This window comes from Malaclemys terrapin, chromosome 8, assembly GCF_027887155.1.
Source record: "Malaclemys terrapin pileata isolate rMalTer1 chromosome 8, rMalTer1.hap1, whole genome shotgun sequence".
In the NCBI taxonomy this organism is placed as follows: Eukaryota; Metazoa; Chordata; order Testudines; family Emydidae; genus Malaclemys; species Malaclemys terrapin.
In genome coordinates this window covers 89826910-89849594 of record NC_071512.1, presented here as the reverse complement: position 1 = coordinate 89849594, position 22685 = coordinate 89826910, and the positions used below count along the sequence as shown (strand labels likewise).

General features: G+C 37.8%; 1 protein-coding gene across 3 annotated transcripts in view; it reads left to right on the top strand.

Annotated features, from left to right (window-relative positions):
- LRRC7 (leucine rich repeat containing 7) overlaps positions 1–22685 on the top strand; it is a 344062-nt gene that overhangs the window by 102883 nt on the left and 218494 nt on the right. For all 3 annotated transcript variants that reach the window (XM_054037099.1, XM_054037101.1, XM_054037100.1), the window contains exon 3: positions 16023–16225. In XM_054037099.1, coding sequence (XP_053893074.1) covers positions 16023–16225 — 203 coding nt within the window. The remainder of the gene's footprint in view (positions 1–16022; positions 16226–22685) is intronic.

Sequence of the window (22685 nt, the reverse complement as noted above, 5' to 3'; positions counted from 1 at the left end):
ATTTCAATTGGTATTCTATTGTTCTAAGTGCGATTAATTTTTTTGAGTTAATTGCGTGGGTTAACTGCAATTAATTGACAGCCCTAATAATAATATAAAGTGAGCACTGTATACTTTGTATTCTGTGTTGTAATTTAAATCAGTATATTTGAAAATGTAAAAAGCATTCAAAATATTTTAAATAAGTGGTATTCTGTTACTGTTTATCAGTGTGATTAATCACTATTAATTTTTTTAATTGCTTGAGAGCCCTAATTGCAACTGAAGTAAAATGACATTGTAACCAGCTGGCCTTCTCCCCAGCACACAAAAGGACCCACAGCCAAACCCATTGTCTTTCCAGTCAGTTTTATTTTCCCAACATAAGCAAAACTAACAAAATCAATTCCTCAGCCCACTCTGGGTTACAGCTCCTGTGGCACTTTCCCCTTTAACTCTGTCCTTCCTGCTTCAGGGCTTCTTGCAGAAATCTTCCATGTTCTGTTCACTGAGCACCCTCATGCCAGGCTTTCTCTTTGGAGCTCTTTGGCTTTTTTCCCCCAGTAGGTTCCCACAGCTTCCCTGCTCCACGTGACTCTGGCAGTCTATCGGCTGCTCCTGCTTCATTCACCAGGTCTCACTCTGCTCTAGGTTCAGTGTGCTCTCCTTTAAACCTAACTGGGGACAACTGACCAGTTGGGGCCAGTCCCCCTGTGCAACATCTTCAAGGTGAAGCTCTCACCTTTGCTTCACTCCTGAAATCCTCCCCATCTCCTGCCTCCACTTCTCTCACTGATTTCTTCCAAGAGAAAATTGACAAAATATTACATGAATTTCTCCCTCCTGTCTGCTTGCCTTCTTTTTCTCCTTCCTTCTTCCCCCACTACAAATCTCTTCTCCTCTTTCCTGTCACAAATGCAAACATTTTGTCTGCTCTCCTCATCTGATCCCTCCACTCGCCCCAAGGACCCCATCCCATCTGCTGATCTCCCTTGCAACCCACGGTCATTCCCTCCCTTACTCTTCTCCTTAATCTCCCACTGTTTGTTTGGCTTTTCACCTCATGATACAAGCATATTTAATATCTCTCATCTTTAAAAAATGATCTTTGTCCATACTCCCCATCTCCCTTTTCGTTTTTATCACTAAGCTCCTTGAATGCCTTGTTTACCGTCACTATCTGGAGTTCCTCTCCTCCAGTTCCATTCTAGACCCTCTCCTATGTGATTTCTACCCCTTTCATACCACTGAAGCCACTGTCACCAAAGTCTCTCATGATCTTTTCCTAGCTGAAGCTCAGAACCAGTACTCCATTCTCACCCTCCTTGAGTTGTCATAGAATCATAGAAATGTAGGACTGGAGGGACCTTGATAATTCCTCTAGTGTCCATTCCTCTGTAATGAGGCAGGACTAAGTATTATCTAGACCATCCTTGACAGGTGTTTGTTTAACCCAGGGATTGGCAACCTTTGGCATGCGGCCCGTCAGGAAAATCTGCCTGTGGGCCGGGACGGTTTGTTTACCTGCAGCGTCTGCAGGTTCGGCCGATCGCAGCTTCCACTGGCTGCAGTTTGCCGTTCCAGGCCAATGGGAGCTGCGGGAAACAGCGGCCAGCACATCTCTTGGCCCGCAGCCCCCATGCTGCTTGATAAATTAGTTGATATATGGATATTTACTTTGTATATTTTGACATGTGATGTTGACAATTTGTGTTTTAATGGTTATGAAGCTTAAGTTTTTGAATTGCAATGTCTATCATTATTAATTATTGTCTGATCCCCCTATTGTCTGACCCTCATAATTTCCCACAACAGTGAACATTTAAATTGATCAAAATGAAAAAGCCTGTACTCCATAATTTGCACAATTATGAACATTTAAATAAATAAATCTTTAAAAATGTTTAAAAATAAACATATAATCGGTCAAAATTATACAAAAATTGAATTTTGTCTAGCCTAATTAACTCTGTTGATTTTATGTGACTATATGTATTTATTCTGTGCTCTTTCCATAGCTGCAAAGATGATAATAATAAGACTTGGTGAGAATTCATTCTTTCCATCAGAGCGGGGTAAATTCATGACTGATATAACACCACTGGAGTGTTTCACTGGAGTGTTTCACCTGAGTTGAATTTGGCCCATTCAGCCAAATTGCAAACTTAGGGTAAACAGATGTATGTCACTGGTCAAATTCAGCAGTGGTGTAAATGGTGATGAAAGGTATATATCTAAATTGGTCAGAAATAAGTGGTAGTGTAACTTGATTAATTTGGTATTCAGAGAGGTAATATAAGGACAGCTTACATGATGGAGTGGAGTGTGTTTGGAAGAGGCACATTGCTGGAAAAGCAACCAACAGGAGGTTGTAAGTTAAACCACTTCTCCTCTCCCTCAGTGTGCATGCACACACTTTATTATACCACCTGCCTCCCTGTCTTTTTCTCTCCGCACCACCACTGGCTGAACATGTGCCTGTTAAACCATGCATTGTTGGTCTGGAGATGCTGCTGGAAGTTATTCATGAAGAGGGAGCATCCTACATAGCCTCTCTGAGGTGTCCCCCGGCACATTTCCTGCTCTCCTTGTTGCATAGCAAAGGAAATCAGTAGACCTATTTTTGATGAGTGTTCCAGGGTGCAGAACACAGGGATGGCATTTTAAGCAGAACTAATCTAAGCTGATGATAATGCCCATGTATTTTTCTTAATGCAGAGTTCAATTTCATAAACAACTGAAGGGACATTTTTCTGCCTTAATAACATAGACAATTGCCCTACTTTAATAGTGATCCCATAGAGCCCTATAGTGGCAATATAGATGCATCTCAGGCAACCAAAGGTGGTGGTTCGGTTTCTAATTCCCTATTCTCTTTTATAGTGGTTGTTATTACTTTGAGACCTTCCAGGCATTTTGCAGGCAGTAAAATGGAAAGCTAATGTATCCTGGAAATTTTACAGTTCTCATACTAAACTCATACTGACCAGCATAATAGGAAAGGGTAGCTCCCAGCAGCTTCCACAACAGGTTGATGATTGATGATGTATGCAAATAAAGAACATAGCAATCTCTATAAAGGAAAAAAGATGATGGTTTTTTGGCCAGTGATGCTCTTCTCAGTTTATCCCAAAATTGCTAGGGAAATTGAGGGTGGCAAGAACAGCTTAAATAGTGAAAGAGGAAAAATGCAAAATGGTGAAACATACGTTCATGGAAAACAGGGCTGTAAAAAGCAAGACAACTGGAATATGCTGTCTGTAGATTTACTGAGTGAAGCAAAAGTGAATCAAAACAAGTCATTCCTCAGTACTATGTGGCGTGACTGTGTAGTAATAAAATTTAAACTCATTGCTATGATCCTTGTGAATTTCTTGGTGTAACTATATGTGGAAGGTCTCCAACAATGGATTCATCTTTTTTGGGGGGTGACTTTTTGGGTCCTCTTTGTCTCATTAACTTAATTGAAAATGGAGCTTGTATGTTTAAAAAGCTAAGGTACATATTCAATAAAGATGGCTATGTTAGTGGGTTTTTTCAAGTTTTGAGGTATAATCTTCTATTGTGATTTCCTGAAGACAATAATTTTGGTTTGCAAAGGACATTATGATTCTTCTTAGACAAAGATGTATATGTTTATTTTATAGGCCAATAGTGATGTCAACTCTTTTTCCTGCCATAGGACTTGTGATATTTCATTAGCTGGCTCTTCCGAAGGTGATTAGCCTAAGATATTCCTTTTTCTTAGAATTTGAATCTTGCTTGATTTTAAGCAGATGTAGTTAATATAGTACAATATATGTAGAGAAAAGGAAAATAATCTGTTGAGATGCCTCTACAAATCCACATGAGAGATTCACATCTCTCAGGCTATATATATACTTGGAGTTGGGGTGAGATTCCCAGCTTAAACAGACATACTTGAGCTAATTCTCATTGAGCTAGTGTGCTAAAAATAGTAGTGTAGTGGCAATAGCATGAGCAGCAGTGGCAGGAGCTACCATCTCTGAGTACATACCCATGGGATATGCGCCACTGCAGCTACACTACTATTTTTAGCGCACTACCTCAGTGAGAGTTAGCATGAGTATGTCTACTCAAGCTGGAAATCACATCCCCATCTACAATTATAGACATAGCCTCAATTCTCCCTCAAGAAAATGTAGTTTTTAGAATGATTTTTCCTGTCATGAGAGGAACTTTTCTCTAGTGTAAAGATATTTCAAGTTCTGAAGATCAGATGTGAAATTACCCAAAGTTTTGGGGACTTTCAAATCGGGGGGCTCGGTGTGGAACATCTCTATTTTAAAACTCCAGGAGCAATTCTCTAATTATTTGCGAGTAAAGGGGATTGTTAACATCTTGTGGCTTAATCCTGCCCAGCAATATATAGGAGAGAACCATTGCATGCTCTGTGAAATCCAGAAAAAACACAACACAGATGATTTTATAAGACATTATAATCCATGTGTTTGCAGGTATTTGAAGACAAAAATGCCTATTTAGATGCCTAACTGTGCATTTGAATATATGAATACCCAGTTTGCATGCACAGTTGTGAGAATTGTACACATAAATTAGGTTTGCACTTGTGCATCATTTTTGTACCCTGACATGTTTATCTTTGATAATTTGTCTGACACAAATACCAGAATATTAGATGATAGGATCAAGTATGTAGTGTTTAAGATCACTTAAATGTTTTTATATTATTATTATTTATTATTTATTTTATTTTAGTATTATTATTTTTATTACCATAGAACCTAGGAGACCTAGTCAGGGACCAGAACTACGTTTGTACTAGTTGCTGTTCAAACACAGAGTAAAGGACAGATCCTGCTCCAAAGGAATTACAATCCAAGTACAATAGAACCTCAGAGTTATGAACATGAGAATTATGAACTGATTGGTCAGGCATATAGCTCATTTGGAACCCAAAGTATGCAATCAGGCAGCAGAGACCAGACAAAAAAAATTAATACTGTACAGTACTGTGTTAAACATAAACGACTAAAATAAAAGGAGAGTATAAAAAAAAAGATTTGACAAGGTAGGGAAACTGTTTCTGTGCTTATTGCATTTTAAATTAAGATAGTTAAAAGCAGCATTTTTCCTCTGCATAGTAAAGTTTCAAAGCTATATTAAATCAATGTTCAGTTGTAAACTTTTAAAAGAACAACTATAAGGTTTTGTTCAGAGTTACAAACATTTTGGAGTTATGAACAATCTCCATTCCCGAGGTGTTTGTCACTCTGAAGTTCTACCGTATAGGACAAAAGATAACACATGGATATAGATAGACAGGGGAGTACAGGGAAACAGTCAGAAAATATTAGTCAGCATGGTAGGTAGTGGCCTCAGCACATTTGCAGTCTAGCAATTGTCAAAAAAAGTTTTAGGCATCACAGCAAAGAAAAGTTTTAAGGAGGGATTTAAAGGAGGATAATGAAGTAGCTTTGTAAATGTTTACAGCGGCTTAGTTCTCCAGCCACAATACAGCTCAACTGCTCTCCTCCTCAGCCAGTTCCAAACTTCCAGGTTTCCTCCCTTTTTAAGTCCTACACCCAGCATTGGTTTAGCAGAGCAGGATTAATTAAATAGATGGACAGCCATGGATCCGCAGGCCCCTAACAGGGCAGGCCATCTTGTTACAAGTCAGGACAACATTTTTGTAATGATAGATAAACCCGTTTGGGAAAGGGGTGGGCTGAGGACTATATGATGTCTGGATGTGGGGTTACTTTGCTTTGATGTGGGGATACTTTGCTTAATAAACAATTATTTGTGACAAGGACAGCATGGGAGACCAATGTAAGCAAACAAACTTATTTCTAACATGCCTTAATGTTTATTTATTTAGACATCTATGAAGCATCTATTCCTGGCAAATGAAATGTATGTATATAATGGATTGCCTAGACAACATGTTAGTTATTCACTATAGAAATAAGTTTGTTTGCTTACATTGGTCTCCCATGCTGTCCTTGTTACAAATAAGTGTTTTTTTAAGCAAAGTATCTGTCTTGGGTAATTCATTGTTGTTGGTTGTAATTAAAAACTTAATTTCCAAAAAGTTTTCATTGCTTCCTATGATCTCTGAAACTTTCAGACTAAAAGGAACTCAGCAATATGGGTATAGTTTTTCTTTAGTAAGGATAATGTAGAAAAACTGTGGTGTAAATCACTAAAATATTTGGATAGTCTCCAAGGCGTCTTTCCTGTGATAGGAAGAAATCTGCACTCTGAAAATTACAGTATGTTTAAATATCAATTTATTCAACTATTAATACCTTGACAGGTAAATTGTTTTCTGTGTTTTGTTATGGATACAGATTCTGTTCATTTGTATAGAATACTAAACCATGTTTTAGTGTGCGGTCAAGGAATACAACATATTTTATTCTTAATTCATACAGAATCTCTTTAAACTGAAGGATAACTTAAGGTACAAATCAAACTGCATCCAAGTTTTAATTTAGGCCCAGTTTCAGGAAAGCAATTCAGCACATGCTTATCTTACAGTTAAAAATGTATTTAAGCACCCTTTCTGAAAAAGGTTGATTTTTTTCCCTCGTATTGCAAGTTTTTTGGGGCAGGGCTTCTCTCTTACTATATGTTTGTATGGCATCTTGCACAATGGGCCCCTAAACTGATTGGAATTTCTAGATGTGCAAATCATAAGTAATTTTAAATATGGATTATGTTGAACTGTTGATACATAACTAATTATTCAAACTCTTCTAGTTTCTGTATAAAAAGAAACTGGCCAAAACTAGAATCTTTTACCTGAGCATGCACAAATTTTAGGTGTTTGGGTAGAATGAAATGCAAATTTGAACCATTTCTCTTTTGCATTTTCAAAATTGTCCCAACTTCTGTCCATCACTGTCTGAAATGAAGGTGAACCAAAATCCAAAACCAATTTTTCCAGAAATTCCCACATTGAAATTCAGGAGTTAGGGACCTGCTCAAACTTCTACTAAAATCATTGGGAGTCTTTACAGTGACTTCAGTGGGAAGTGGATTGATTCCTAGGTTAGAATGCAACAGGGATCTGGCAAGCCCAAAAGCTAATTTTCTGACTTTGCAAAATTACTACACCCTGGATTTTTACTCATCTTTTTGTAAATGCCCAAAATTTCATGATGCTCAAGTTGTGCATGAAGTCCCAGATCTTATTGCAACTATAGATAAAATTACCTTTCTAATGATGTTACAACCTACAACCACTTTGGGGGGTCTTTGGGGGTCAGACAGAGAAGTTGCAATCTAATTATTCATGTTCTAATATCAGTTATGTTATAGGATTTGCAGACTCTAAAGATGAACTTTAATACAGTAATGATCTAATCATTTTAAATAGGACTCTATTTTCATGCATTTTAATATTATTTCTGGATAAGATTTACTAGTTTTCAGAATATTTATGACTGGAATGTTTTCCTTGTGTATATTCCATCCTCCTTATAGCCTCTTACCTTTGCATCTCTCCCTGCACAAACTACATCATTTTTTTTCTATAAAGAAATAAAGCTATGTTTCTCTATACCCAAAGAGCGGCCATATACTTCAGTCTACAATTATATTTAGATTAAGGGAAATTATAAGAAATTAACAAAAACCTCCATAAGAGAGCATAGTGTTTGTATCTTCTCTGTAACAGTGTATAGTAACTGAAGACAAAGGACTTACATATCTGTTCTAATGAGAGTGCATTCCACTAAAGCTGGCAGGTTCATGGGGATGTGAAAGGGATTGCTGGTTGGCCAACGTGCAGGGGGCTCCAGAGTAGTCAAGGATAATATGCATCCGAAGAAGTGGGCTGTAGTCCACGAAAGCTTATGCTCTAATAAATTTGTTAGTCTCTAAGGTGCCACAAGTACTCCTGTTCTTCTTTTTAAGGATAATATGAATCAATCAGGCTTTAAATGTGTCTTAACCAGCTTACATTCTGTCTCAGTGGGTAATATTTTTGCCATATGCATGTGCATGTGTAGGGATATGTATGGAGCCTCACCTTCATGCACTGTTAAACAATTTCTATTCATATGCTCTCTATGTAATTTTATAATGCATTTTATTTACTGGGCTTTATTTAGCCCTGGCTTCAGCCAGAATATCACTCCAGGGCTCCTAGAAGTGGCCTAGTGCTGACAAGTTCAATAGTGGGCAGTGGACAGGACATTCTGGGGATGTGCTGCTTCAGTGCATACTACATTTGTCCTCCCTGATGGAACCCCTGGGGAAAGCAGCTGTGAATTCCTTTATGCCAGTAGGCGTGTTGAAAGCCAGCATTTCTGGGGGGGGTTTCATCAGTGGGAATAAATGCATGGCAAGTTTTGAAGTCTAACTGAAAGGTGTTTGAGTTACATGAACACCAGAAAAATTTCTAAAAAGTGTGTTTATTGGTGAAAACTCCCTCCCTCCCTCCTTTGATATTTCTAAATTACCAAATAGATTTTTTTCCAGATTAATTTATCTTTTAAAAAAGAGATTTGCTTATTGTCAGGTAAAGTACAAACAGGAGAAATTTCAGCACAAATTCTAATTTATGTTGGAAGGTTATAAGAACGTAAATAATAAATAGAGGCTTATGATGAAGGAGCTTCCTTACCCATAACTCTAGCATCACAAGCATGATACTGTGACTGCAGATAAAAAAACTTGCCTAGGTTTAAAAAAAAAATTTTTCAGGGACAAAGAATGGCTTATATTCACAAAGTAAAACAATGTGGGTAAGCAAAGAAATACTCTACTGAGAACTCATACACTTTTTCCTGCTGACTTGGCCAAAACTATAGAACTGAAATGATTCCCATGGTGAGATGCAGTTGACAGTAAGGTCAATAGTACATGTAAACAGTAAAAGCCAACAGAAGCGGGGAGAGTGCAAAATAGTCTTGGTTGCCAAACAGGTAGCTATAATATCTTTCCACACACTTATTATTATTAAATAATATTATTGTATTAATAATAAAGAATAATTGTAACTGGTTAGTATGTCATGTCTAAAGAACTCTGGGTTCCTTAATTATATCAGTAGGTCAGCATATCTTGTAACTACCAGTCTGGGAATGGCCAACTTGTAAATGAAGTTCTAAATTAAATGAGCACAAAACTACTCAATTAAAATAAAAAGGATAAACAAAGCAAGAAAGGCATGGTTATTAGGTGCCAGGAATGTACTCCTAGAGAAGAGGGCTTTTGGCTTGGGGGAATTTAGAGGGTTTTCGGTTTTGTTTTTAACTACAGCCATGTGCTCATCTTTATACGCACACAGTCCATATTCCAAAGAGTAGAAATATAATTAAATAGTTAAAATACCAGGAGAAATCCTGTCCATTGAAGTAAATGGCAGAACTCCCATTGAGTTCAATAAGGGAAGGATTTTACCCGTAGTTCAGAGATACATGCATAATACTATGAGTAATGGTGCAAGCTCAAATCAACTACAATATCAAGGAAAGGCCCTCCAGACAGATGTGTTTTAAGGAGTTTGAAGGAAGAAATTGATCGATAGAAAAACAAAGTATGTTGTGGAAGGCATGACACTGGGAAAGGAGATGTTGGAAGGGAGGAGTAACTGGAGAGTAGAAGGAAACCTTGGAGGTTCAGGTTCAAGCCCTCAAATGAATTTATATCATCTCAGCTGTTCCAGTGTATAAGTGAGAGTAGTGCTTGGATTGAAGAGCAGTTGGGGATGATGTTGGTGCAATAAGGGGAGAAAGTTCAAGGACTTAGCCAACAGCAAAGGAAACAGCTTTTGAAGCTATCTGCTCCAGATCATCAGGATGGTGGGGTCTTTCTGGATTCCTTGCTGCTATTAGTTGCACAGATACCAAGAGATGTTAGAAAGCTTGTCTTCCACCTGTAACTGTCTAGGAGGTCTTTACCTCTCCTGACATATAGTGACCTGGCCACAGTGATCCATACATTTGTGATTTCCAGGCTCAATTATTGCCACATACTATACCTAATAATTAATGGTTCCTAGGATATGAAAAATAATGACGGTGCTAATAAGATAGAAATGAAAAAGGGAAAGAAAAATAACCCCTCTCCCCCACACACAAATTGCCAATTCATATCAGAGTGGGAAGAGAACTAAAGGAAAGAAATATGATATGGTAGGGTTTGTGATACTGATTGCAAGATGCTCTGATACTTTAGTGATGAGATGGTCTGGGTGGTCATTGTGCCTTCATAATACTGTATTTTCTATAGCCGAGTTTCACCAACTCAAAAAATCCATCCAAACTGGGGCATTTGAAATAATGCTGGCCATGATCAGCATTACTGATGACATGCCAACATAAGGGGGTCCAATGCAAGCTGTTATAAGGCTCAAGGGTGAAAGTATAGTAATTGTCTGGTTTCACTCCCAGAGTTGTTGGGAGATTTGATGTACAGTTTGAGGTTCATCATATGTTGTGATGGGCATGTGTAGGACCCATGGATCTTGATAGATGTGTTGCAGGGGAGGTATTGGTCATAGTAGCAGTGGAGAGATGGCTGCAGGTTACAATCACTACGCTCTCAAATGAACTGTTCCAGAAAAACGATAAAAGACAAACCCTATCATTTGTGAACAAATACTTCGCACAAAATATTCTCTCCATATCTGACCTCCCAGTTCTCATTCTCAAAGGAAACCTGCACAACACCTTCAAAAGACAAAACTGGGAGCTTAAATTCATAACTCTGTTAGACCCAAAAATTATTGACCCAATAATGTCAATGGTTTTGTTTCTCATTACAACAGTCTGTAACCCACTAACTCTCTTTGGTCCTACAGCTGCAGAGGTGTTAACTGCCCACTTCATTTTGAATGGTTTCTTGAAACAGTCTGTTCCACCTTGTATTTAGCTGTGATACTGTACCTTTCCAAGACCTGAAGAAGAGCTCTGTGGAGCTTGAATGTTTGTCTCTCTCTCACCAACAAAAGTTGGTCCAATAAAAGATATTACCTTGTCTCTGTCTCAGAAATAGTAATCTTAAGAATTTCAGACAGAAGTGTGATTTTTTTTTTAAAGTTAAACACATCTCTTTGAATTGTGTTTTCAAACCTATGTTGTCTGCCACGGTCAGAACAAAGGAAAATGGCTGCCTTTTAATCATACAGGGTAACAGCAAGAGAGACTTCTGCAATTAAAATCAAAATGAGGTTTGCTTATGCTTTGGAGATTAAGTGGTGAGCAGGTAGAAAAAATTACTGATCCTATGGTTTGAAGGTACCTAAAGTTTGACAATCCAGTTTGTTCTATCTCTAAATTAAAGTTTAATGAGCTATATGTGAAACCATAATTTCCTACATTCTCTATCTTTTAAATCAAGGAGAAAGCATTCCTGTCTCATGATTAGTGAGAGACAGGGATTAGTAATTTTGCTTCACAAAAAATCCTCTAATTGAGCAGAGATCAGATTGTTCTAATTAATTTCCATACAACAAATGTTTTTGCAAGATTAAAGGCTTTCTAAGAAAATAAGATTTACAGATTATTATAAAGAGATCCAGCACCAAGCTATTTAATTGCATTGTTTATATTTGTTCTTCTGCTGCAGTTTTTCTCTGTCCTAATGTAATTCAAAGAGAAATAAGAGAAAAGCATTTACAATACAGATTATCACAATTTTCTAGGCTTTTGTTAAAGGATAAATTTTATACTGTTTTCCATTACTTTGAGCTGCCTTGTTGAATAATACATTTTGTTGGGATTGAAATAGAAATAACTATGTTAAAATGTATGTATGTAAAGTTTGTAAAGTTGTAAACATGTAAACTATGTAAAGTTTCTCAAGCAGAACCACAAAAGAAAGGAAATTTTGGGTTTCAGCCTAGTGTCTACATTGGCATTGCATCATGCATGAGCTTCTGTTGGATTGCTCTACAATTCTTGGAAATATATTTTAATCTCTGAATCATAATTTAACAAAGCACCAGCCAGTGATGAAACACAAAGTTACTGAGTGCATATTTAAGTTTGAATTATTTTCTGTGTGTGTATCTGTGTGGTTTTAATTGTGAACAGTAATATTACTTCAGTGCGGTATTTTGTGCTAATTGAGCTGAAATTCTGTTAGAGGCTTCACCACTGGAGCTCACTAAGATTGCTCCAACCCAAGTCTGAGCAGATCTTTCCCTGCAGTTGCTCCTCCTGGCTGTTGGTGACTGCCATGGTACTGAGCACTAGAACCAAAAGCAGGGAGATTGTGGGTGTCCAGGCAATGTGGAGACGAAAAGGGAAGCAGCCTGACTTGAATGCAGAGGGGTGAGGAGCAGGGAGAGGAAAGGGGGCACAAGCATAGGCACAGGTGTGATAGGATGGACAAAGGCAGGCTGGGGGAATGCAGTCTTGGGTGGGGGGTTGGAGAAGGAAGGGCAAAGACAGACTGGGGAGTGCAGAAGATAGTGTTGGGTGACTGTTTGAGGGAGCAGGATCTGTTTAGTAAGAAAACACATCTCTTCATTCAACTTTAATTTGTATCATTTGATGTGTTTAGTCATTCCAAAGTGCTTCATATGAATGCTGTCCAATCTCTTTTCCATTCTGACAGTGAGGGGCCATGTTTCAGAGGGTAACAGCCTGCTACTACTAGTTATTATGTTATCTAAGTGGTAGTGGTCATACGCACCAGGGGGCTGGAAAAAGATTCCACAGGCAAACTTAATTCTGGCTGAGGGAAGCTGGAATGTGGTGATTCACAAGGTTCTGTGGCAGTTGTGGGATGATGCTTGGGGAGGGGAAGGGCCCTTGTAAGTGGGAAGGAAAGTCAAGGCAGTCTCAGGCTGGGCATCACATGTCAATGGCCACTTTTAAAAATGTGGCTGTTATTGTGTCCTTCCCGTTTTTCTCCCCTCTGCAAATGATGCCAGCATTGACATCTGTTCCTCTACTTCTCCCACAATGGTCTCCACACCTCTTTCCTCACTCCCCATTTCTGCCTGAAGTTCCATGAAGCTGTGGCTGAAAATCAGGTGATGGTGATTGAAACTGAGCACCTGAAAAGTGAGGCACATAAAATTAGTGGCCACTTTTGAAAACATGGTTATTAAGTAGGGAGGAGCATTGCGTATGTGGGGCCTTGAAGGTAAGAAAAAGCAACTTGCTCTTGATTTGGGGAGGAGTGGGAGTGAAGGGATTCCGAGGGAAGGGAGTGATGTGGTCACAAAATCCCATGAAGATCTACAAATGAGTGTGACTTGAGGGTGCAGGGAAAGATATTATATGGGTTGCACTTCTAAGCGCCATGTCCCACCTGCTCCTTGCAGTAGTGCCAGATGATATGGGGCTTACTTCTAGTGTACTTTAGACCAAAACTATTTTTTAAAATTAAAACATAGCTGACATTCAACTATATGTACAGCCTAGGATCTGGTGTAAGTCTGTTTCCGCTGAGCCATTCTTAGTTTTCTCCCCAAAATACCACGATTCTTTCATGGTAGCAAAATTTGAGAGAATACAGGGCAGGAGAGGGCTGAACACATACAGAGCCAGATTGTCGGTGTAATTCAGGGTAATTCAACTGAAGTCAGTGGAGCTGTGCTGATTTATCTAACAGAGAATCTGGCCCATAATAAGAGAACCTGTAGAGAGAGCATGTGGAGTTTACTTTCCATTCCTTCTAGACCAGAATGAGCACCTACCCCGGAATACAGTTTCCACTGAAGTGTTGTTTAAGTCTATGTAGGAGAGGCCACATAGTTACTCTGCCATATCTCAAATATTTGTAAAAAAAAAATTCTCCAACACCCAAAATGCAAATGATACAACAAAAAACAGAGATGGGGGCAATCTTTAAATGATTGTTTCTTTAACACATGAGTAATCTTGAACCTGATTTTTTTGATTTCACTGAGAATTTTGGATGCACAGAAAATCCAGCATTAGCTTATAGTATTGCCTATGACATATGGATTAAGATCCAGTATCGTTATATGAAAAATTTGAAATAACAAAGTATTAAAAAGTCCAAGTTTGTGGGTAACTTAGCTAAATATGGCTCTAGAATGAGTGACATACGATACCCTGAAATGAGTTACAATTTAGATTGTGTAATTTGTTTTTGCCTTTCTCCTGTGCATTAGAAATATATATATAAATAAATAATAGGCTCGGGGGGAGGGGGGGGGGCAGAAGGCTGTTAGATTATGTAGTCTATGTCTGTGTCAATGAAGAATTATCCCCTTATTGCATATTTACTAGTGTTTTGTCCAGTCTACTTTAAATTTTTCATATGCTTTTGTAAACTAGAATGTGAAAATACTTTCATTTTAACAGCTGATATTAACTAAAATGCAATTTCATTATTATACATAAAAGCTCAGCATCTGGTCTAGTTGAAATATAAAATTACTTTACTTTTTGCTCTCATTTTTAGCTATGACCCTTCGGCCAAAATTAGTCAACAGAAAATTTGTTATTGGCACTGCCAAATGAGAAACCAGGTGCACTTTGCTTCCGTTGATATTTATTTCAACATCTTTCTCTTGTTCTTCACATCTTGAGAAATTTTGGAATAGATATTTGTTCTGACAGCTTTCATATGTTAATTCATTGGGATTGCTAGAGGCAGATACACTTCCTTGTCTGAATCTTGTTAGAATTTAACATTTGAGTGTGTATTTACCTCAGAAAAATGTATATATTCTGTGGCATATTGTGAAGCCAAAGAAGCACACTGGAAAACAGGATCTGGCCCACTAAATTCATGTTATGGACTAACTGCCTGTTATGTTTCAATTAAGTCATTGTTTAGGTAGTGTGAATGATCTGTTTTTACTCAGATATAGATGCAACTCCCTTTGATGTGTGTTGGAGTTGTCTGGGGCATATATTCCAAAGAGTTCTTTCACTGAAGTCTGTATTGCTACTCTAAATTGACATGAGTTTGAGAGCACAGTGTGACCCCATGTATCACAAACAATGGTTCCCTTTTACTAAGAAATGATAAACAAATGTCTTTTATTTTTATTGATATTTTACATGGATGTACAGCTGTTCTCTAAGTGGAGCAGTCTGACTGGTGACCACTGGGGTACTTAATCTACTTTGCTGCACTTTCCCATAAAGTAACACACAAACAAACTTTCCAAATGGTTTAGAAGGTAGGTGATGGAAACAATACTGGGAATGCTATGTCAAGTCCCATAACAGCCTGATTTATCTGTGGTCATGTTCAAATAATGCTTCTAAAAACAAATGTCCGCAATATCAGCCTCAAATTTAGATACTGTACCAGTGTACCTGGTTACTGAATATAGTGTGCATGAAACAGCAGGTTAGTTTAAATATTTTTGATCAGTTGAAAGACAATAGGGCATGATTGTGGAACCCTTACTCACATGAGTAGTTCCGTTTACTTGAGTGGACAGATTACTTATGTAAGTAAGGGTTTCAGGAGCTGGCCCTAGAGGTGTAATTTGATAAAATTTCACAAATGTGTATATATTGTATTCCCTTCCACAAAAAATAATGGTATGAAACTCAAAGTAATCTTTTGCATTAACAAAGAATGTTGAAAGGCAGGAATGAGAGCTAAGATATCCAATGTAAAGATTGTAGCAGTTTTGTAACCAATTGTTTTGTATGGGGTTTTTATCATCTTGATGAAAGAGCAAAAAACAAACAGACCCAACCAGCGACTGTAGAAAGAAAAAAGTCATATGCTCTCTTGAAATCCAGAAAAAATCACATGGGTTAACTATATATTTTAGTCATAGACAGTCAGAATTAAAACTAGTACCACAGCTAGTTTTAATTAAGTTGATGATAATGGACCACAGCATAAAATGCAAAGACTGCCATTGACTCTTTGCCAGGTGAAGGGGTCTATGGACACAGGATTTATGCAGCCATATATAAATCCCTCTTCCTCTAAACCTATAAGGATGGAAAAATAGACTCCAGGGCATATATAATTCAGATTGCACATGCATGTGAGAAGATTATATTATTCAACCACTGTCTTAGTAATACCACTAAATATTATCACATATGGTGATGATTTTAGAAAACAGTAATTATTTTCTTTTCCTTTAGTGCAGTGTTTGGAGATGACAACCAAAAGGAAAATTATTGGCCGTCTGGTGCCATGCCGATGTTTCCGGGGTGAAGAGGAAATCATCTCAGTGCTAGATTACTCCCATTGCAGCTTACAGCAGGTGCCAAAGGAGGTTTTTAATTTAGAACGGACATTAGAGGAGCTTTACCTAGATGCCAATCAAATTGAAGATCTACCTAAGGTAAATACTGTTCTTTCTGTAATAGAGAAATACAAGGTGTGTTACTAAATGAGCATTTAAAATGAACTTCAATTTTGAAGAGGGTCTGTATAAAAATAACAACTTCTGATATACCGGTTTTACTCTTACAATATATTTTTACTGGTTTTTTTGGGAGGGGGGGTTCTGTATTTTTCTTCCATTAGCTCTGCAGAGCCAACATGGCTAAGGAAAGATTGAGCAGGATTCTATTTCTTCTAGTACATAGTGCAGAAAATGTAGATTGGGAGCATCTGTTCTCCCTGTTTAGTGATACTAAGGATACATTCAATGAAATAAAAAAGTGGGAAATTCAAAACTGATAAAAGGAATGGTGGATTTGATTTAAATCAAATTGATTAATTAACTAGTCCAGAAGACTTGATTTAAGCATAGATTTCTACATAAAAGTGCATTCTTGTTGGTTGTTATAACCTTAATACATATTCTTCACAACTCCGAGATAGATGTAGGTTTCATTTTTAGAAGGTACACACTATACATTTTTTAAGTGATTTATTTTGAAAACTTTTCAGATTAGTTTTGCAGCTATATCAGAAAGTGAATGATTGTTTGGTTATTTCATTTACCAAAGGTAATTGAAGCAGATAGTTCACCTCCCAGTGACTTCATAAATATCTCCAATTCGACAGGTTCATCATTAATATTTGGAGGATTTTCTTGCCATGCAGTATCAGGAGGAGATCATCACCAGACAGACATTTAAATTGTTTTATTTAACTAAAACAACAATGTTATGTATTCTGGATTTTTTCTTCAACAGCAAACATAATATTTTAACAAAACAAGAATATGAATTTTTGAATTTAGTTAAGCATATGAATTTTTGAATTTAGTTAAACATTCAAGTTTTTTAAAATCAGGTTTGTTTTCGTTAAAATTGTTTTTAACGAAAATAGCTAAATGAAATATTTAAAAAAAAAAACAAAAATTAAATCAACTATGTCAGCCAGGTCAACATGAGAAATTAAAATATTGGCTTTTTCAGCTATCTCAGTTGTCCTCACCTTCATTTTCCTGTTTGCTCATAATCCCTCCCTTCTCACATTTATCTCCAGACTTCTCCTTGTCCAGATCTATTCCGCCCCAAACAATTTTCTATTCATTGAAACTTTGCACTTTTAGCGAGAGTACACAAATTTGAAGAGTGACAATAGGGTTGAGGTCTGTTATTTTTCACCTCTATGTATTGTTTATTTATTTAAAAACGTTTTTGCTATTAACAAGCATGTTATCTCTGGATACACAAATCTACAGTTTGAGAACGGCAAAATTAAGCATCTCTGATGGTATCTTCTGGATTGAACACTGAGTCCCATTGGGTAGATAGAAAGATTAACCTAAATAATCTATACAGAAGCCCCTGGGACCCCATAAAATTGAGTCCCTAATCCATGAACTATTGGAACTCATTTACAAAACTTTTCTTAAACATACTATAAAATTAGAATTTATAATCCCTATTACATGATGAGATATCTTTGAGCTATAATGTCTTAATTAAAACTATCTTTAGATAAGTTTTTTCCTCAAAAAGCATTTTATCAAAAAAATCTGATTTAAATTTAAAAAATCCATTTTTTTTAAATCATTGTTTTTATTCACCCTGAAAAGGAAATACAGCTCCCAGCCACTGCGGCTGGCGGGGGGACCCTGTAGCCCGCAGGTGCTGCAGGCAACAGGGGTCCTGGCAGTGGATAGCTCAGTGGTTTGAGCATTGGCCTGCTAAACCCAGGGTTGTGAGTTCAGTCCTTGAGGGGGCCATTTAGGGATTTGGGGCAAAAATCTGTCTGGGGATTGGTCCTTCTTTGATCAGGGGGTTGGACTAGATGGCCTCCTGATATTCTATGAAGGGGGGGACCCTGGAGCTCCAACACACAATCCAGGCCCCTGGAGCTCTTAACCACTGTGCTGCAGCCCCAGTGTGGGCAACTATAGATCCCCATTTTGTCACAGATATTTTTAGTAAAAGTCAGGGACAGGTCATGGCTTCCATGAATTTTTCTTTATTGTCCGTTACCTGTCCGTGACTTTTACTAAAAATATCTGTGACAAAATCTTAGCCTTAGCCATGTTTAATGACAATAAAAATTTTGGAAGGGATATTAAATGTATGTTTCAGGGATTAAGCAAATCTCTAACCATTAGAGATCAGGTGGAGGCCTAGGTCGGGGACAGATTATCCCACATCTGCCTACTGCAAGATTCTTACACCTTCCTCTCAAACATCTGGTTCTTGCCATTGTCAGAGGCAGGATACTAGACTGGATGGACCTTGGATCTGATCCAGTCTGGTAATTCTTATGTGCCCCATCAACAGAATTGCTTATTAAGGCCAAAATATTCAGAACTGTTCAATAATTGCTTCAAGCTTTGGGTGCCCAATTGAGATGCCTTGTATCTGACTGCCACCTAGTTGGGCTACTGGCTATGTGTCACAATTTGGACGCTATTATTTTATCTGCACTTTTTGATGGGAAGAACTACCTTGAATCAATGCATTTTATAAGATGATTGTGGAACTGCAGTGAATCAGCATGATAGCAAATACAGTGAGATAGTATATCAGTTATAGATGGCAAAATGTGAACAAGCAACAGAGAATTAGAAAATCATCTACTGGATTCTTGAAGCTGGATCAGTCTCCAGAAACACAACAGAAGCAGGACAGAAGTTGAGGGGAAATATTAACTTTTAGAAAGCTAATTAATGATAATGAATGAAAGGCATGGGAGTTCTCAGCATTTTGAGTGATGAGTTAGAGTGATGAGGAGAGACAGCATTTAACAAACTGAAAGAAGAGTGTACAGACAAGCTTTCAAGGCCACATTAGCTTTTTCATCCCACTGAGCACTCTATTAAACACGAAGGACAAAAATGCAAAAACTCAAGTCAATATCAAGGATAGAGGGGAGCAAGAGAGAGCTGCTAATTGATAATCTGATCTGGAGATTCATAGATTCATAGATTCATAGATTATAGGACTGGAAGGGACCTCGAGAGGTCATCGAGTCCAGTCCCCTGCCCGCATGGCAGGACCAAATACTGTCTAGACCAGTATTTGTGCACTCTCAACTGGCCACTAGCAATAATATTTGCCAACTCATGGATGTCAGGAGAGGTCCCACAAGACTGGAGAAGGGCTAATGTAGTACCCATCTTAAAAAGAAGAAGCTGGGGAACTATAGACCAGTCAGTCTGCCCTCGATACCTGGGAAGCTACTAGAGCAATGTATAAAACATTCAGTTTGCGAATATCTGAAGGATGAAGGCATAATCGCTAGCAGCCAACATAGACTTACTAAGAACAAATCATGCCAAACCAGCATGATTTTCTTCTTTGACAGGATGACTGGTTTAGTGGATAAGGGGAATGCAGTGGACATAATATACCTGGACTTTAGCAAGGCTTTTGACACAGCGCCACACGACATTCTGATAAGTAAGCTGGAGAAATGAGGTCTTGGCGGAACTGCCATTAAATGGATACGTAATTGGTTAAACAACCACAAACAAAGAGTAGCTATTAATGAAATGATGTTAGATTGAAAGGGAGTCTCAGGTGGGGTTCCACAGAGATCTGTTCTGGGTCCAGTGTTGTATAATATCTCTACTGATGATCTGGATGTAGGAATAGGGAGTGCCTACTGATCAAATTTGAAGATGACACAAAGCTGGGGGGGTTGCAAAAATTCAGAGGGGTCTTGATAAATTGGAGAACTGGACTACAGACAACAAAATGAAATTCAATACAGACAAATGTAAGGTGCTACACTTAGGGAAGAAAATCCTAATGCACAAATACAGAATGGGGGATAACTGGCTTGGCAGCAGCACTGCTGAAAAGGATCTGAGAGTTATGATGGATCACAACTTCAACATGAGTCGACAATGTGATGCTGTTGCAAAAAAAGCAAATGCAGTTTTAGGTTGCATTAACCGAGGGATAGCATGCAAGTCACGAGAGGTGATAGTACCACTCTACTCGGCGCAGGTTAGTCCTCAGCTGGAGTACTGTGTCCAATTTTGGTCACCAATGTATAAAAGGATGTAACGAAACTGGAAAGGCAAGTGACAAAGATGATCCAAGGGATGGAATGCAAGCCATATGAACAAAGGCTGAAGGAACTGAGTATGTTTAGTTTGGAACAGAGGAGATTAAGGGGGGACATGATAGCAGACTTTAGTCACAAGTTACAGATAATGGAATAACCTGCTCATAGCAGAATTTTCTTCTTAACCTTTATCAGTTAGTGGTGGTTTTATTATATGAAATGTTGGAGCTTATATTTCTTCCTAAACAAAACAAACAAACAAGCAGAACCTTCAAGAAAATAATCCTAGTTAATGTATCTATAGATGTTCAATCCTTTCCCCTCAATGGTGTTTTGTGATTATAAAATTGTAAAAATTTTCCTTTTATCAATTTTAAATTTGTTGTATTTGTTTTATTGAACTTCTCTTTGTTCTTGTATCATATTAAAAGATTAATAGGACTTCCCAATTTGCCTTCTTTGTGATTCATTATTTTTAATAGCTCTGTTATGCCCTCTCTTAATAATCACTTCCATAAACTCAAAAGTTTCAGTCTTTATATTCTCTCTTCAGATGAAAGTCTTTCCATGCTTCAGATCCATTTTTATCACTCATCTCTGAACCTTTCCTGTTTCTGTTATATATATTATAAATTAAGGTCAACAATATTCAAAGTGAAAGTGTGCCATTGTTTTATATAATGACATTGTAGTGTAGTCAGTACTTTCATTTGCATTCCTTATACCGAACACATTGAGCAAAAGTTTTCAATGAGTTTGTCCATTAGTGTACATAAAGAATTCAAATTATTGCTTCCAGAGAGAATTACTTTTCATTTTTTAACACTGAATTCTGTCTGTCATTCACTGAGGTTTAAATGCCTCTGAAGTGACTCATGGCTTTCTCTAGTCTTGATTAATCCAAGTAATTTTGTGTTTTTCTGCAGATTAAAAAAAAGACGTAAAGAAATCATTTAGCTTCTCTGTAGTGTCCTTATCCACCTTAATTGCTTCTTTTACTCCCTGACCATCCAGCAGGCTGCACCAATTATTGTGCAGGCTTCTTACCAATTTCTGATAGTCATTTGTTTGGCTTGAATGACCTCTTACACTTGCCCTTTAAGTGTACTTTTCTCTGGATTTTCCCGCTTCCCTGTTTTCTTTAGCGTATCCATTCCTTCTACGATTCTGGTATGTTATGCTCAGGTAGTCTTCATGCTGAATCTAAGGATTTTAATTTTCTCACTTTTCACTTTAATGTCCTGGAGTAGTTGTTGCAATTGGGAGTATATTTTCATGAGTCCTTTGCCTCTTCAGGGAAAGACTGGCAGGACTCATAAACAACTGGAAAACCCCATGAGGTCACATTTATTATAAGCCATTAATTTTGTTGCCTGTTCCTTTCCAACCATTCTAGAGGTTTCATAAATTTGTACTTCACTCTGAAAATATCAATCTTGTGCTAAAGACCATTCAATTTCAAGTAGCCCTCCCAATCAATACTAAAATGTGTAGTTGTCAAAGACAAGCTATGCTTTCTTTGTTTCTTTCCTCACTGTTCTTGACTGCGGGGAACCTGGAAGCCTGTATGAAATGAATGGGGGCTGTAAGTCAGCTTGTCACTGCGGAGAGCAGTTTGCTTTTAGGTTTTGGCTGGGTGACACATTAATTTGTAGTAGATGAAAAATCCTAAAATAGGGTAGCTACTTCAAAAGGATAAGGTGATTCAGTGAAGTCTTTGTACAAAATGTAGTTGAACAGGCTGACATCCTCTTTATGTACCTAGTGAAATTGAAAGGGACATAACACTGTATTGTTTCTTCAGTAGTATAGGGATGTAACTTATCCAAATGTGAATTTTTTACTGCAAGAACATTTTCTTCATTGTATTGCATAGGAAGTAGACAGCTTGAGGAGAAATCCTGAAACGAGTATATAAAATGAAATAGTTTTTCAGTTCCTTCTAGTCTCCTGGAAAAATGTAGAACTGAAAAATAATTCATCTTAAGTTAATATAAGTGCAGGGGACTAACAATTGGCCACTACCAGTTCATTCTTTGGCCTTTTCTTTGGGGCTTTGTTTATTCTTTAATACAAAAAAGAAACTGGAGCAATAAAAAATGGTTCTGTTCTTCAATTAAGATTGTGGGGCCCTTAGGCCACCATTAACTTGATGCACTGGACCCAGCTTAGGGGTCTGCAGGGCTTTCCTTCCCTCTCACAGCCTTCTGCTGCAGCTACAGGAGAGTGCACTCCAAGACCTCACCTGGCCCTTCCTGCTCTCATGGATCTGGAGCTCGCCTTTATATCCCCTGGCTGGGAATCATCAGCCCCAATCATTGAATGCTGTCCAGCTGAGTCAGATGATTGTCTGTACCTGCTTGTTG